We start from the raw sequence: 17872 nt of genomic DNA on the forward strand, positions 1-17872 counted from the left end.
AGTACATGTATGTAAATAGTAACTAATGTTACCAATAGAAGTACAAGCTATGTCTGCAATTTAATGTATCATATCAAAGCTATAGTATGTCATTCTGTTTATGATCAGGCTCTATAGGTTATATACCCAGGGGGCCACTGGTCATTGACAAGTTGGTATCCGAGGCTCCAAAAGATTTTTAATATACATATGGGGGGCATCAATGAGGCCTTCTCCGAGGCATGAAACACTGAGGGGCAGGTGCAGGTGCCCAAAAGCTTTTGAAATGCATGCATTTTACATAAATTGCTCCTTAAATGATGAATCATACCTTAAAATTATGAATTTTACCCTAAATGTATGAATTGTACCATAATATTATGACTTTCATCTTAACTTATGTGGGGGGAGGGTCCAAGGGTACTTGCCCCCCCCCCCAAATCATTGGGAGTGCCGGGCCTCCAGGCCCACCGGTTCGGTAGCCACTGGGTATTATCCATGAACAAAGATTCATGTAAAAATGGTCATTTTCAGTATTAAAGCATTATTTATACGTAACATGAATAGAAGGGTATCTCAAACAAGCAAATTTGAGAAAAGAGTGGCTAAAAAATCATACATATTTAGGATCCTTTGAAAACAAAGTTGTATGAAATCATTATTTATTTATTTATTAAGTCATATTTTACCAGGGTAGCCCAGTCAGTGCATAGCACATGATATACATAGGGGCCCTGGAGAACATATACACAATATAAAATTAGATTGTTAAAATTACACAATTATAATTATACAAAGCTCAATTTAAATACATAAAAACTACATAACAATTTAAAACACAACAATAATATTATTATATACAATTATTGTTATATGAGTATTGATAAAAACTAAAATGGCAAAAGAATAATAAAATATTATCATAGCACACACGAAGGAGATACATAAAACATAAAATACATTAATAATAAAAGATTAAGAAGTAAAAGTATCACAGACAGCTATACAGTGCTCGATACCAATAAATGGTAGAGCTATTTTAAAAATATAGACACAGATATTAATACATTTCACAACACTGTGTTTCACGCCAAAGCGATCTTCAGGTGAATAAATTAAAAATGAAAAACACGATAAAAGACATATAATCTGAATTGCCATTATTAACTGAGATGTTCAAATATTGTTGATTTAAATGAATATAACTTATTTATTGCACGAATATGATGTGGTAATTTGTTCCATTCTATTGCACCTTGGTATTGAAACGAGCGCATATGACTTTCATTGACGGCATAAAGTTTATCATTGAACTCTCTGACATAACAAGTTGAACTCTCTGACATAATAAGTTTTTGTGCTTTTCCCCTTGCTTTATAATGCAGAGTTTAGAGTAAAGAAAATTTACTTGATTTTAAGTAGATTATGCCAATGCTTGTTTAGGGTATAGAAATGAAATGTTTACTAGGGATGTATTTTCAGTTCAATGCTTATAGATGTTTAGGGTGCTTTTGAAAGTCCATATTCACAGATGGTACCACATTGTCTGTGTTAGGTGACCCCCTGGGTTACATACATGTGTAATAGTATTTAATGTTAAAAGTAAAAGTTCAGTATTTGCATATGGCTATACTATAACTACATCATGTGAATTCTGTTTACGATAACAGAGGAAAGCTTCTCTTGCCTTTTATGGTTGCATTGCTTGTTCACCAAATCATATTGCTTGCTTGCTTTGGCTCCTCAGTTATCAAGTGAAGGAGAGTATTTCTCTCCTTTTATGGCTGCATTGCCTGCGCAATCGGCAAATCATATTGCAGCTTTGGCTTCTGGATTTTTTAAGTATAAACTATACAACACATCCTGAACTTGCAGCAACTTGAATCATTGTAGAGCCAAGTACGCTGTATGTCAGATTGTCTTAGAACTTTGTTACCTAACTTTGTGTGAACTGGAACAGAATTTACAGAAACTTTCATATTGTGTATTTAACGGAATAATATTTTTGGTGAGAGATCTTACAAGCATAAAACTGGGCAACATTTACTTTTGCTGTTTCACTTGAACTTGGAACCAACTTTAATTTCATCTAGGCAAACTACAACTCAAGTGCATAGTAATAGGGGTATACAAAAGTATACTAGCTGAGTAAACTGAAGTGGAATTGACAACTTTACTTCACCATCACATCTATAGCTCATTTCTACAAAACTGAACAAGAACTTTGCAAACTTAAATCAGCAGCAGCAAAATCACCAATCTTGTTAAGATTTTTTCTTCAGTGCAAACAGGAATAATGAGAGGTAAGTCTTAGGTTTGTATGCACAAAACAAGTTGGACTATATCTAACTTTAGACATGGAGAGAGTCCTACAGAGAAGGAACTTTTTCGTATTTACATTACCTTTTTCTATATTATTGCAGATACTGTTAAGGGCAAATACATGTAGCTTAATATTAGATGGCTGCAGGTTAACTTTAGGACTTTGCTAGGAGTAAATGAGGAACAGAAAAGATTTCTTAAGTCTAACCTCTACAAAAATGTATAGTTAGACTTCTCTAGTTTGACATGTTCTAATTTGTTTTATGCATATGATTCTTACAGTGTTCCACAAGTATTGTTACAATTTTAAAGTTTTATATAAACCTCACAAAAAGTACATTACAACCACGCCTTTAACTTTAAGGGAGAGTATATGGGAGAGAACATGGACCTTTTCCGACTTCATTCTTTCTAAAGTTTAAATCCAAAGTAGGCTATATAAAACTTCAGTCCAACGTTCTTGAAAAAATTACAAAAATACCCTTTTTTACCCCAAAATTGTTGTGACAACGCACACAAAAAAATCAGTTCTGAGTAGGATTTTTCTGCTAGCTTTTCATAAGGCCAAAACAAATATTGTTGTGTTGCCCTCAAGTGGGAAAAATGGGAAAGTTAGGTCGATCGGTCGGATTTCTTTAAGACTAGTATTTCAATAAAATATTAATTTTAAGTGAAAAAAAATTGATTTAAAAACAATTATGACCCTGATTTTTCAGGATTTAGGGACCAGGTCGATTGAGGGCAACACAACAATTTTTTGCCCTCAAGTAGAGACACAAATTAATAAGGAGGTTTTTTTTTAATTTCTTTTTTAATTAAGCCTCATTTTTGAAATATTAAAAAAAAAAGATGTGTAAAAAGCAAATTTTGTCACTATATTCGGGAAAAAATTGCACACAATGGTGTATATTTTTGTTTAAAAAAATAAATTTTGAAAAAATGAGAAATCCTTCCCTAGACTTTGATGTGCTCTGAACAATAGTGCAAAAAATTAACCTTTTGCTTGCATATTTTTGAGTTATCATGTCACAAAAATTGTGCAATGTTGTCAAAAGTGAACTCTGAGAAATCAATGTTTTAGTAAAAAAATGCTAAAATTATGCATAAAACGTCCTTATATTTTAAAACGGTAAGACTTTCATGCTTATAAAAGCTGTATCTGGTGCATGGTCTAAATTTACATCTTTTTGCACCAATGAATCCATAATGTGTAATTTTAATGCGCCAAAATCTGAGTGGCCTTTTGACTGCAAATTTGTTTACGGTTTACACACCTTGCTGGCGTTAACAACATACCCAATGCAATTTGATTGCGTTGAACTTACATGCAGGTTTGCGCAGTGTCCACGTGCATGTCACGCGACAAGTATCGCACCTGTAATCACAATAAGTTTGCATATAATTTTCATATGTTTATGTTTGTAAGGCCAAAAAGAAAGAGGTTTGTCTCAAAGCTTGTGCACACATTTGTAAAATCGTGCGACTTGAAAAAAAAAATTAAATTTTTTCCGAAAAATACCATAAAAATACCAAGTCGGGAAAAAAAAAGCACATTTCGCATTTGTTTTCAAACCACTCATGAGCTTTGAGACAAACCTTTATTTTTTTTGTCCTAATATGACATGGAAATAAATTTGATTTTTTTATAGTTTGTGTTTGTTTTATTGCTCTTCTCTTTTTGTTCATTCTTTCTTTCACTTTGTGTATGCTTTTTCTTTCAATTTTTGTTGATATGAAGCTCATATGGCATTCCCTTTTTGAGATGCGAGATAACAACAAAATTTAGATGGCATATTATGGATCGGCTCAAACAATCAAGGAAAAAATAGTTAGCACATGTTGACAATATGTTGGAACTCTTTACTACAGCTCTGATAGTTCAGTGAAATTAGTACAGCTATGTTTGATGAGAAGTACAAACCTTCCCCTTTCCCCTTCCCTCCCCCATTCCCATAAATCAATGTTGGGGGGACTGAAGAGATCAATGGCAAAAGTATTTTCATCAACATTAAACTCATTTTACTAGATGTCCTCACATGTTTACTTTTAATTTGTTAACTGTTTTGTTTAACATCATTAATTAACATATGAATGAAAAAAGAACAGAAATTAAATCAAATACGGGAACTTACGTTTCACCGTAACACAATGTTTCATCCAAAACCATCAGACATCATCAGGTGACTAATTCAGGTCAGCTGATGATGTCCGATGATTTTGGATGAAACGTGTTAACGAAGTGTAAGCTTCAGTATTTGATTTAATTTCTGTACTTTTGTCTTACCAACTGGATGAATAATCTACACCTAGACATGAATGAGAAGTTTGTTGGAATAGTTCATTCAACTTACAGGGTGATGTGGATTTCTCTGGGAATACTATTTTACATTTTTATGATAGAAATTAAAATGAACTCTTGATAAAAAATTAATTTAATTCTTAGCAATGTTGGAAACCCAGACCTAACAATAACTCTTATCCTAATCCTAACACTTACCCTAACCTAACCCTATACCTTACACTAACACCTATCCTTAACCCTAATCTAAAATGTCCTATACCCTAAACTTGAACCCTTTTCAGACTAATGACCGTTTGGGCTAATGGGCTGTTTTAATATTTAGTAAAAAATGTCATGGATGGTGCATTCGCTGTGATCTAACAGACGGTCATTTTCACAGGTGTTGAGCAAAAAACTGGATAATATTGTGCATGCAAAGATTTTGCAACACACTCATTGTTTCCCAGAATATGATGAGAACAATGGATCTGTAAGGAGGACACATTATTTTCAAATGTTAAAGGGAACCCCGACTGTGATTACAAAAGCATGCCCCAAGGGTGATGGTCTTACATGGTCCCCATGCAACGTTTTCACTTTCCAGGTATCTCTTCAAACATAGGCGATTCTATACATGGTATTATTTTACCCTTTTCCGCTTGTTACCCCAAGCACTTGTACAAGCTGTACCACTGTTCCTTGTTTTATTTACATTCACATGTTGCATTTATTTTTCCCTTCCAGGTTTTACACCATTACTGATCTTACTTATCACAACATTGGCCTGGGTGTACAACACAAGAGCCACAGTAACTGTCTCACCTGAAGGCCAACAACCTATGCCATGCAACAGTTGCTGTCAAGGCCCAGCTGGGAGCCAAGGGACGCCTGGGATACCTGGTGTACCGGGAAGCAACGGCATACATGGTAATGTCGGCCCTAAGGGAGATCAAGGAGAGGGTATCAAGGGAGAGGCTGGACCAAGCGGTGAAAAAGGAGACGTTGGAAATCCTGGTTTGAAAGGAGAAAGTGGACTGACTGGTTTAAGAGGTGTCCCAGGAAAGGTAGGGCCTGCAGGATTTGCTGGACCAGTTGGAGTTCCTGGTCCTGCAGGAATTGCTGGACCAGTTGGAGGTCCTGGTCCTGCAGGAATAGCTGGACCAATTGGAGCTCCCGGGACACCTGGAGTGAAAGGTCAAAAAGGCGAAATGGGACAGAGTCGTCTGTCAGCATTTTCAGCAGTAAGAAGTAGCAGCTTCACACCATCCTCAAGTGGCCTAGCTTTACCTTTTAATGTAATTCACACCAATGTTGGAGATGACTTTGACACAACATCAGGGAGATTTACCTGTGAGATTCCTGGCATCTATATGTTTACATACAGTATTGGGACTTACACATCTGGACCTCTCATTTATTTGATGAAGAATGAAGTAATCATCAATGGCATGTATAGACAAGATGAAAATCTCCATGACACAGTCAGCAATACCGCCGTGTTGCAGCTGGATGCTGGAGAACAAGTTTGGCTGAAGTGCTTCTATTCAGGGCGACAAATTTATAGCGATAGCAATCGTTACACCACATTTTCTGGTGTGATTTTACATGAGGTTTAATTACAAGAATTAATGCAAGAGTCAATTGAACCATGCGTTGAAAGTGCATGCAATGAATGAATGGTTCAAATAACAGTCCACTGCAAAAGATTGACAAATTCATTATCATACCTTCAAGGGCTCTGTAATGGGTCATGCTGGATTCCAGGGGGAGGTTGTTTATCACAAACAGCTAGCTTTTATAAAAGAATGTGAATTTAGATTATTGTGCTAAATATTTCACAAGATCAGAACTTATAACTATATTTTATTTTACTTGAAAAATCAAAAAAACAATTATATCGTGTTGTGTCAGTGTAATAATGGGCTATTCCAGTTGAAATCCATACACCCTATGGAAGACATGACCTTAATCTCCCACATAGGGAGTGTAAATTTCAAACGGAGTCGCCCATTCAAGAAGCCCCATTTGAAATTCACATCCCTGTGTGGGCGTTTAAGGTCATGTCTTATGGGGGTGTATGGATTGCAACTGGAATACCCCAAGATGTGACTTTTCAGTGGTTTTGCAGAAGAATGTGTGTTTCAATTTGTTTACTTATTTAATTCTTTTTTTTTAACCTTTTAATTAAACTTTAAATCATTGCTTCGAAAACTTGCAAAATAGCTTACAATGAATGTGTGCATTCACATCTATATTTTCATAATCAATTTATAACTCCATTTTGGCCCAAAATGTCACTTACAAGCACCGACACAAAGTTTTGAAATTGTTATTTTGTTCATCTACTTTTCATTAGAAATTTTCAAATTGGAACAAATTTCAAAATCCTATAATGAAAGATTTATTATACCAACTTGTCGAGGATGTATATCTTGATTTTTTACCCCTTGCATGGCATGGTTATCTCATTATTATGGTTTGATGGATCCAAGTGTGTGAAAATATTGGATCCAAAACATAATAATGATAAAATTGGATGTTTTACTCCCAATATTTATTGGTCTCGCTACAGTGAGTTTTAAAATATTGGACTTGACTTCATCTCGTCCAATATTTTAAAACTAATAGCTCGACTAATAAATATGGGCTCAATCAATCCAATTTTATATCAAAATGTGGTTTGACCTCAAGAAATGTGTGTTGCTTGTGCGAGCCTCTGTCATGCCTTCATGAGTGCATAAATACTTTATAAAATCATTCTGATGCATTGTGTACAAGCGTGCAAGTAAAAGCACCCACACAATGCACTTTTGTGCACTATTATATAGCATGTGTGTTTGCATGCAATGCAGAGCCTGAACTGGTAGCAAGATTTGGAGGATCATGCAAAGGGTTAATAATCATAGAAGAGGTTAGAAGAAAAAAACAAGATCAATTGACTATCAAATCCCACTATGCCAAATCATCATATGAGCAAATCTAGTTAACAAAATGAATACTTCCCAGGAGTGCTGACCAATAGGTTTCTTCACCATTCATTAACTTACCATTGGTCCATATCGGTTGCCTGTATGGTTTCCCCTTAGAGAATGCACCTGCTAGGATAATGTACTGGAAGCATGACACAAAGAATACCACAGTGTTCTCATAACATTGGATGTTTTCTGAGTAGACTGTAGTGTTAGAAAAGTTGACTACATCTTCACCGGTATAGTGTATTGGTGTAAACCTTAACACAGGAAAAAGGTAAAAAATATAAACAGTCAAGTTAGCTCAGTTGGTAATGCACTATAATTCTACAGATTCCGGTATATCTGAGTGTTGTGAAGGGGACTGACCGCTAGTCCTAACGTTCGCCAGGCTGAAAATAAGGTTCGCCAATCCAAAAACAAGGTTCACTTTATAAAGTCCGAAAAAATCAACTTGAAAAGGGAACTTTTCTGATAGCCGAGTCGCAAGTCCTGCAAAAGTTGTGGCTATTTAATTTGTCATGGGTCAATAGTCTAGTCCCACACCATTTGGTATGACGATGCATCTTGGATGAGACGTGATCCCATAGCCATCAAAAATACTAAGGCAAAGTCCCAGGGCAAGGTTCACGTTAGATACATACGTAATTGCATCAAACAAAGGCCCAGTGTCCCAGACGAAGTAATTTTAGAAGTCTGACGCAAGTCAGACCCAAACTACCTTTCAGTACTAATATCACTGTATGCAATGCCAAGAAATTACCATGTTTGAGTGATCATGCTAATCAAACCTGAAGTATTGATTGACTCATCAAATCACCCTATTTACGTAATTAAATCCAGCTTGTGTTATGCCCAATCACTATGCAATCAAGTATGATTTATAAATGGGCTATTCCAGTTGAAATCCATACACCCCCTATGGAAGACATGCTCTTAATCTCCCATTCAAGGAGTGTGAATTTCAAATGGGGTTACCTGAATGGTGAATCCATTTGAAATCTACACCCCTGTGTGTGAGATTAAGGTTATGCCTTCCATTAGGGTGTATGAATTTTAACTGGAATAACCCAATGCTGGCAAGTCCATGAACCTTGAAAGTACTTACTGTCAAATAAAGCCCTGAGCTAGAAAAATAGCATTCACGCACCAATTATTGGGTCGATTCCAGTTTAGTGATTATTTTTGATACTCATACGGAAGTGAATATTGAGGAAGGCAATATGGCATTTTTGTTAAATCTGATTCAAGATTTTGACCACTTAGGCACCAAAAACAAATTTGTTTGATCTTTGGATCGACCGTCTACGCTGCTTCGATGCTTGTTATTAATGAACTATCAACTAATTAATCAGAATTAATGCTAAATTTATATTGGCCAATATCACTACAGGTACAAATTACTATTTTATCACAATTAACAATAGTAAATTAATTCATTTCATAAATAATAAAGATCGACCAAGCATCGATGGTCGATCGAAAGATCAAACTAATTTGTTTCTATTGCCTTATCCTCATGGTAAGGGATTTAACTCATTGCATCTGGTTTAAAGCCTTGCCAATCTCACAGGAAATGTGCCCAATTCTGGTTTCATACACTGCATGCTGCTAGCCACTGAGCAGCGCGATGCTTCATCCTGACGCTTGGGACTTTTTCGTAAGTGGTAGTCACCTAGCGGCATGTCACTGAACGGCATGACCCTGAATGTCAATGTTGCTGCTCTGTGTGTTTAATTTGGTCAAAAATCGTATCCTGTTCTCATACGTCAGAGCGGTTCAGCTCCTGCGTTGTCCTGCTCTTTGGGTAAAGCGGTGTAGTGATTGATATATCAGCTTGCCGATGGTCACCGCTAGCGTTTATGGTGTGACTGTACAGTGAAGTAAAATCATCATCAGAGCAGCAAAGCGGCAGTAAAGTATGATACCAGCCTAAATCCTGATGAGCCAATTTAATTTATTTAGTTCACTTTATCTACCCACCTGGATGCTTGAGAATTGAACATAGAGAACTGCTTGAAATTTGGAATTGAATCAAAATACTGGCAAGCCGATATATCAATCACTGCACCGCTTTACCCAAAGAGCAAGTCAACTCAGGAGCTGTGCCACTCTGACGTATGAGAACAGGATACAATTTTTGACCAAATGTGCACAGAGCAGCAACATTGGCTTTCTGAGTCATATCACTGATTCAATTCCAAATTTCATGTTACTACAACTGGATGACTAAGAACATTCATCAATAGAGAACTGCTATTACTATGGCTTTTAAAGACATTTCTTTTGAAGACTTGAGCATAACATCATCATAAATATCTTGCTTGTATGATTAACTTACCATGACTGGGTATAAAGTGAAAAGTATGCCACCAGTTGTACTATCGTTACCAGGACAACTTGAACCAGAATGGAAAATAGGATTGTCGGTGATACCAAACTCCCAGGGGGTCGCCGCCTCACTAGTTTTGGGTACGCTGCATTTTTACCCACTGTAGAAAAAGATACAAGATGTTCTTTAATGGATATGTTTCATCTTCTGAGTGTAAGATTTCATCAATAAGGGAAAAATTGTTTGCTTGCCCTCCACCGACCGACCCAAAATTGGCCAAAATCAGGGTAGGCCCCTGTTTTTAGATTTTAGTTAATAATTTTAATGGCTTTTTAATACTTTTTCTGTGTGTAAAATTTCATTTCAAAGCTAAATTTGACCGTTTTTAGAAACTCAGACAGAATTGTACGCTGACATGTTGCTTATTTTAATTTGATCTGATTTATTTTTTTGCCCTGAACCAAGAAACTTAATTGAGATACTGTAAAAGGGGATATTTTCGCAAGCAGTTCAGTTCACGATTCAGAGTAACAGAGACATTTTCGCAAATATTATTTTCTCGATTGCTAAGTCCTGCTCTATACTTGTAATACATTGTTGTATATATTCGCAAGGTGTTATTTTTGTGTTTGGAGCTCCAATTGCGAAATTCGCAAAAATTTCATGAAAATGTCCCTTTTTACAGTACTACATGGATAATTAAAATATCCCATTGAAGTTCACTTACTAAATACTGCTGCTGTTGTTGTGATAACCAAGTCTATGTAAAGAAACTGAAAATCACCCAGATTGGAGTCAAGCTGGGGAAGAAAATAATAAATAAATATTGATATGATCAATATGCACAATATTATCATGCAACTAAGTTTCATATCTTCTTTTTATTATAATAATTAATAACAATCAATACCTTTCAAGGGAACGATCAAGCTACGCAATAGGCTATTCAAGTTGATATCCATATGCCCCCTGTGGAAGACATGACCTTAATCTTACACACAGGGAGTGTGAATTTCAAAAGGGGTTACTTGAATGTGTGACTCTACACCCCCTGTGCAGGAGATTAAGGTCATGTCTTCCATAGGGGGTGTATGGATTTCAACTGGAATAGCCCAATATCACTTTTAAGTTGCTTACATAAGATACTCATTTGTCTTTAAATTCACTTATGATGAGCATACTGTAAAACAATACTTCTTGCAGCACAATATTTTCACGGCTTAAAAGACACCATAATTTTGTGACATATAATTATTGCAAAAAAGAAATCTTTGTGAGCATGAAAATTTCATGAATCTATGCCACACACATAAAAAATCAGTGAAATATTCATCCACATGAACATTTCACGATTAACAGTATAAGAAATAGGATACATACCCAATATAAAATGACGACAGTAACAAATTGAATAACGCTATACAAAGCCATGTATTTGAATACACCAAATGATGACACAAGTGCTGCTCTGCCCTCTCTGAATAAAAGAAGAAATCAGAAAAAAGACATGCCATTATAAAGTGTAAATTATAACGTGCCATGGGTGAGGGGAGGAGGAGAGGGGAGGGGAGAAGGGATATTTTCCCCAGACTTTTGACTACATGTACTTCCCCAGTTGCACCCCAGTCTAAACCAAAAATCATTGAAATTCTTTTTTATTGGGCAAAATATGCATAATATATTTGTTTGTTTGGTTTTATTTCTATACCATCTACATGTATAACCCTGTTGCTCAGGAAACCAACGAAATCTGGAACTAAAATATTTAATGGAAACCACATTAAACAAAGCAAGCCTTATATTATAATCATACCTAAGGTAAGCTGACAATATTATTTATAAAGCCTACCCAGTCGCACTGCAGTTTTTAGCGGGATCCCGCAAATGGGGCGTACCTCATCTCATTTTTTCACACTTCTGTAAGTAGCAATTAGCACCTCTTGAGTTTTCCGATAAAATCAATGGTCACTAATAGTAGTGGCACCAATCGCGGTACACCGTACGACGGACTTCTGCACTAGCGCACATTGAATAAACAATGTTTACTCTGGTTTAAATCATGGGTCAATATAACTATAAACAGATTCTAGGGAGTGTGTGTGAATGTGTGATAATGGATGAATATAACTGTTTACTGTTACAGTATTAACCAGCTATTGTTGATGGTATAGTGATTTTTGCTTTACGGGTTTGTTAGCATTGTGGTCAAGGAGACGGGTAGAATAATTATAAATGAAAAATGATGGAAAATTGTTGGAAAATTATATAACAATACCATTTTAGTGCACCAACAGGGCTATAGGTGTAGGAGGTGCTGATATTGGGGGTGTGTAAAACCTCAAATACTTTACAAAACCAAAAATTTGTTGAAAAAAATTTAGCCTAGCCTCTACCCCCCCCAACACTTTTTAGATTTTTGAGAGTCGTCCTTGCTGGAAAAAAATTGGGTCAACCTTTTCGGGCTTTTGCTGCAAGGGCGGCAAAAGTACCCCGGGTAGGAGCGGCCACGGTACGCCACTGGCACTCACTAATCATGGATGACGGGGATGTGCGGTCACATTGACCCGCATTTTTCAACTCCCTCTAACCCAATGACCCCCTTTCTTGTTTTACTGAACTCCTTCTCACCCAATGACCCCCTTTTTTGTTTTCCTTTCACCAAAAGACCCCTTTCAAACATTTTGGGAAAATATCTGATAATCTCTCACTGGATGACCCCATTTTTTCATTATTTTTCTTCAAATTTTTGAAAGTTTTGTATCAACTTTTATATCTTGACCAAAAATTGTTCCTAGTCTCACTGAATGACCCCCTTTTTTGGTCAGAATTTCCTCAGTCTCACAGAAAGATTCTTTTTTTGGGACTTTCACACTGAAAGACCACCTTTTGTGGTGTATAGGCTCTCACCGAAAGACCCCTATAGTTTCGAACTGCTGTCCGCAGATTCCAGTCACTTCCAAAGTCGAGAGCAGCAATTTTGTCACAAGAAATAATATTGAAAGTACAGTCTTTCTAAAATTTTGTTTTTTTTAAAATGGGAAATTTTGTTGTATAAAAATGTATTTGTGGTCAATTAGAATGCACAAAGATGAAAAATGTGAAAAATGTTTCTTGATTTTGATAAATTAAGGTCGGTATTCTTTTGTACACCTTTTCCTTTTTTCAAAATTAGGGCGGTCGATTGCAGCCAAATATAATAATGTCATTGAAAGAAAATCAAATTGGCCAAAATACTGCAGATTGTAGGCTAATAAATGTTTCTGATTTGAACTGGCCGGCAAAACGAAAATCAAAGTGGCAAGTGCAATGCAGATTATTATAATATTATTGACTTGTGGCTGCCAAATCCCATGTAATTGATTTAATCTGGCAATTAGGATAGAGTTGTAAACACGGCTGCCAAATCCAATGTGTGAACTGCCAAATCCCATGTAATTGATTTAATCTCGCAATTAGGATAGTGTTGTAAACACGGTCCCGTTCCCGGTCAATCGAGAACAATTCACACACTTCAGTGGTAAACAGAATTAACAGATTAGCTCATTATACCATCGGATGCTCAAACAATGTTAATTGGGGCGGCGATCAGGAGGTGTATCGGCGATCAGATCATGACAACCTACGAAATGGATAATTTGAATTTGTCGAAAAAATACTGGAAATAAGGAAATACTGCACATTGTCACAAACGTTTTCAGGACTATAATTATTTTTATTAATGAAGCTTGGTTGATCATATACATGAAATTGATACGACTCGATTAAAAAAGTAAGACTTTGAAGCATGTTTTAGATCGCCCAATGTTTTCATTTATCATGTAAAGGGGGAAACCCCGACTCTGTGTGAAGCGTTTTTCAAATATACTAATTAAAATTTTTAATTAAGTACATTTTAAGGAGTTTAAGCTCATATACAATTATATAAAAATCAGATTTTTTCTCTCTTGGGAAGATTTATTATAAATATGGACTATACTTTTCAGCATAACTTCTGATTCTGATATCGTGAAAAAAATATGCAGGGAATGCTTGCACCTTTCTAGAAATACCGTGAAACTGGGAAAGATTGCCCTTTCGCACGTGTAGTGGGGTGTATGAAAACACGAGGCGATTGTGCAGATTTTTTAATGTGGAAAAGGGGATTGCCGTCATGCCGTGTATTGCATGCGACGAGCGACTGATGTTTTCAGGACAGTTATCTGAAGTTTTCGCGGTATAAAAACAGTTCTATAACCCATGTAACATTACCATGAGGAATGTTATAATTATGTTACTATTAGGTTCATTTATTGGTGTGTTGAAATCAAAAACCTTTCTAGGTTATACCCAGGGTCTATGGTTAAACAATTTTTACCAATTTACCAGCGATTTTAAAATGACTCCTATTTTCAGGGTCATTTTTTAATAAAGAAATCAGTAGCCCAGAATGGCTCCCAATCGGCTTTTAAAAAGCTATAATCCAAAAGCTTCAACCCCGCCAGGCCATTTCCCCTAGCAGTTATATGTTAATTAACTATATAAACATGATTTAAGATAAGAGTTTCAAATCAGTGACTTTAGGTAGGCCTATGTAAATAGATCGGTGCTGGAAGCTTACCGCGGTAGGCTTCGTATTGAGTTGATGCGATAGTGTTTATTGATCAGTCTCACACTTTTCGGTGATAAAATAGATTAGCTGATAACAACTAATTGTGTCGGCAGCCTGCGGTATAAAAAACAATAGATGCGGAGCGTCTGTTCGACTGCAGGAAACCTTATAAATAATATTGTCAGCTTACCTAAATAATACACAACTGCGTTGCTGAGCAACCAGCATCAGCAGTAAACAGAAGGTTGTCATAAAAACAATAGTGTAGAAAAAGGGACAAACAATTTTTTCCGACAATTGTTTGCATATTTTAGCAAATAACTATTCTTAGTCGGTGTCTGTGGCTTAGCTTGTTAGTGCTCAATTTCATTGGTTTCTTCATGCCGTCTATCAGCCGTGCCGTCGCAGAAGACGCTTATCGGGCGCAAGCATATAACACATTCTAGAGCGTAACGGTCAACAAGTTTCTTTCATGTCAGAAAAAGGTCAGAGTTTTCATGACGGTAACCTAATTTCTGCTAAATAAAACAGTGTTTAGTTATTAAAATAATATAAGAATGAGCATAAACAATATGAAATTTTGTTTTTACTATCCTCTACCATGTGATAGACGACGGACAGGTGCAATATTTTATTGTACATAAAAAATTGCACCTGCCTGTCATCTATCACACTGTCAAGAATAGTAAAAACAACAATAATTCATATCCTTTATTCTTACCATCCTCTAGCAATTTGTCTTTTTGTCCTGCCTTTCAAATCATGCATACATGAAAGCAGATGTGAACCACTTCAGATCAAAATATCAGGTCTTTTTGGGCGAAAAATGCAAAGCATTTTTCGTCCTTATTGCGATGGGTTTTGGCATACTTATTTCCTCACAGCGTTGCAGAATAAAAATAAAATAATCGTGCTGTCTATGTAATCAGGAAACTACAGAGGCGATAGTGTACATTTAAATTTGTCATTACTACTTCATGTTGATATTCAAACAGTGCTATAAAGTTGTCTTACCAAGGAATGTGTTTGTATTAAAAGAAATAATTGTTTTACAACTTGGATGAACTAGAATTACTTTTATGCAAATCCGAAAATTGCAACAGATATTTTTCATTGCTTTAAGATTTAGCGGTATTGCCAGATTGTACGTACAGTTGGGCTACATTAATAGCCTCATTATAGTTTTATTGATACTGGCAAAATACTTGCCTGTATGTGCTTGTTGTTCTGCTTTTAATGATACTTTAAGCACACAGTCAATTAATTTATGTCAACATGACCTTTTCATGAGGCTGTGTTTATATAACTGAATTCATTTATACAAACACAACCTTGAGTAAATTAAAGAGAGTAAGGGATTTGGAATGGGCGTTTCGATAGTATTTTTTGTGGGACATGAGAGCACATCAGACATTATGGAATTGCATTCCTAATACGAAGAATGTCTTTCTGATATCAAATAATTTTCATTTTTGAAAATCACGATGTAATAGGCCTACAAATTTTATGACAAATTATTAAAATTTGATATTTTTCATATTTTGATATATAACAGTCTTCAAGTAAATTTTATAAATCTAATGACATATTCTTAAAGTGTATGTAGCTGCGAGGAAAAGTCGATCAATTGACAAATTTTGACCTTTCATATTGAAAATATGGACTTTTTTCCCAAAATTACCTAATTTTTTGTGTTTTGGGAAAAGATCCATATCTTCAATACGAAAGGTCAAAATTTTCAATTGATCGTCGGCTTTTTCATCCCACCTACATACACTTTAAGTAAAAATCATCATTTGCAATTTCAAAAATCAAAATTATTTTATATCAAAAGGAAATTCTTCGTATTCAGAATGCAATTCAACATGTCTGATGTGCTCTAATGTCCCACAATAAATACTGTCCGAACGTTCATACCCCATCCCTTAAATGGGGAAACTTAGGCAGGCGATAAAGAGAAAATATATTTACTTTACCACTTATGGATCCTGTCAATTGAGACTTAATGTCTGTTAAGTGAGGGCTGTTATTTGAACAGTTATGGGATTACTTACGTTTATGAACATAGAGGATGTTACGCTTATGAACATGATTTTCAACATTGTTAAGGGGGTACTATACCCCTGTCCAATTTTGTGCCTATTTTTGCATTTTCTCAAAATTGTAGCACATTGGTAACAAGTAAGATATGTATATTATAGGGGCAAGGACTACAACTACTGTACTGAAAATTCAGCAACTCAAAGCAAGTAGTTATTGATTTATTGATCAAATATTGGTTTTCCTCATTTTGACTGTAACTCCACAACTGTTGTCTGTGCTGAAATAAAATTTCCAGTGCAGTAGTTGTTGTCATTGCCCCTATAATATACATATCTTACTTGTCCCCAATGCGCTATAATTTTTGAGAAAAATGCAAAAATGGGCACAAAATTGGGCAGGGGTGTAGTACCCCCTTAACAATATTGCTAGTATGTCAACAAATGAAAGTTCTGTAATTTGTTGAAATTCTTTAATACTAAATTATTTTGAATGTCATCAAATTGAAAATCTCTAGTCACATTTTCGATGTATTAACAACTAGCTATGTAGCAAAGACGTTAACTTCATGTACAAAACATTAACGCTCTTATTTTGTAAACATTGTATACCCATAGCTACATTAATCAACAATAAATGTTCTGTATTATTGTTCCTTATTCGTTTGTAAACACTTTATTTCATAAACATAGGATACCCAAAGCTACTTATTATGCTAACAATGAACGTTCATTGACTGTTAGGCTAAGTAAACGTTACAGGATAATATGTATTCAAATTCTGCCTCAAGGTTCCTGCTTAAATTGTGTTCAAGAATCAACTAAGATTTATTTGGCCCACCTTTTGCCAGTAAATAGGCTGTCATGAATTATCCAGTGTATTTTTATTATACGTGCCCGGTCTTATCACTTGGTACACAATAGCTCACCAACCTGAAAGCCTGTTTTAATCACAATGGTCAGAATTAAATAGCCAAAATGATTAGACAAATAGGCTACACTGTCCATACACTGAGTACAGTCTCTAGGCAAAATCATAGGCTAAGTACCGTAGTCCTTGACATTTGAGGTACGTAAAACATACTCATTATGATCGATGCGAATTATAGAAACAGTTCAAACAATAAAATAACTACACCTTTATCTTGACACTTCCTCATTTGTTCGCCCTGTTCCTTTTTAAAGGAATATTTATTATATCAAGGAATATTTGAACATGTGCGTTTTTAAGATTTTGTAAGCATTGGACTTTGCAACTGTAATTTGAAGGGGTACGCAATGTGCGTGAACACGTATGTACACGTTACTAAAGAAAAACGCTGACAAAGACACCAATTACACTTATTAAATTGGCAAAAAATG

The 17872-nt window shown here is 35.5% G+C and overlaps 1 protein-coding gene and 1 pseudogene across 1 annotated transcript; one reads left to right on the forward strand and one right to left on the reverse strand.

Moving 5' to 3' along the window:
• The window catches only part of LOC140167582 (polyamine-transporting ATPase 13A3-like), a 99351-nt pseudogene that overhangs the window by 16486 nt on the left and 64993 nt on the right, over positions 1–17872 (reverse strand).
• Positions 2276–6198, forward strand: LOC140168717 (uncharacterized). The gene is made up of 2 exons (XM_072192127.1): positions 2276–2282; positions 5327–6198. Exons 1-2 carry the CDS (start codon positions 2276–2278, stop codon positions 6196–6198), a joined length of 879 nt encoding a protein of 292 aa, XP_072048228.1.

The sequence above is a fragment of the Amphiura filiformis genome, chromosome 13 (assembly GCF_039555335.1).
Source record: "Amphiura filiformis chromosome 13, Afil_fr2py, whole genome shotgun sequence".
NCBI classification, from domain to species: Eukaryota; Metazoa; Echinodermata; class Ophiuroidea; order Amphilepidida; family Amphiuridae; genus Amphiura; species Amphiura filiformis.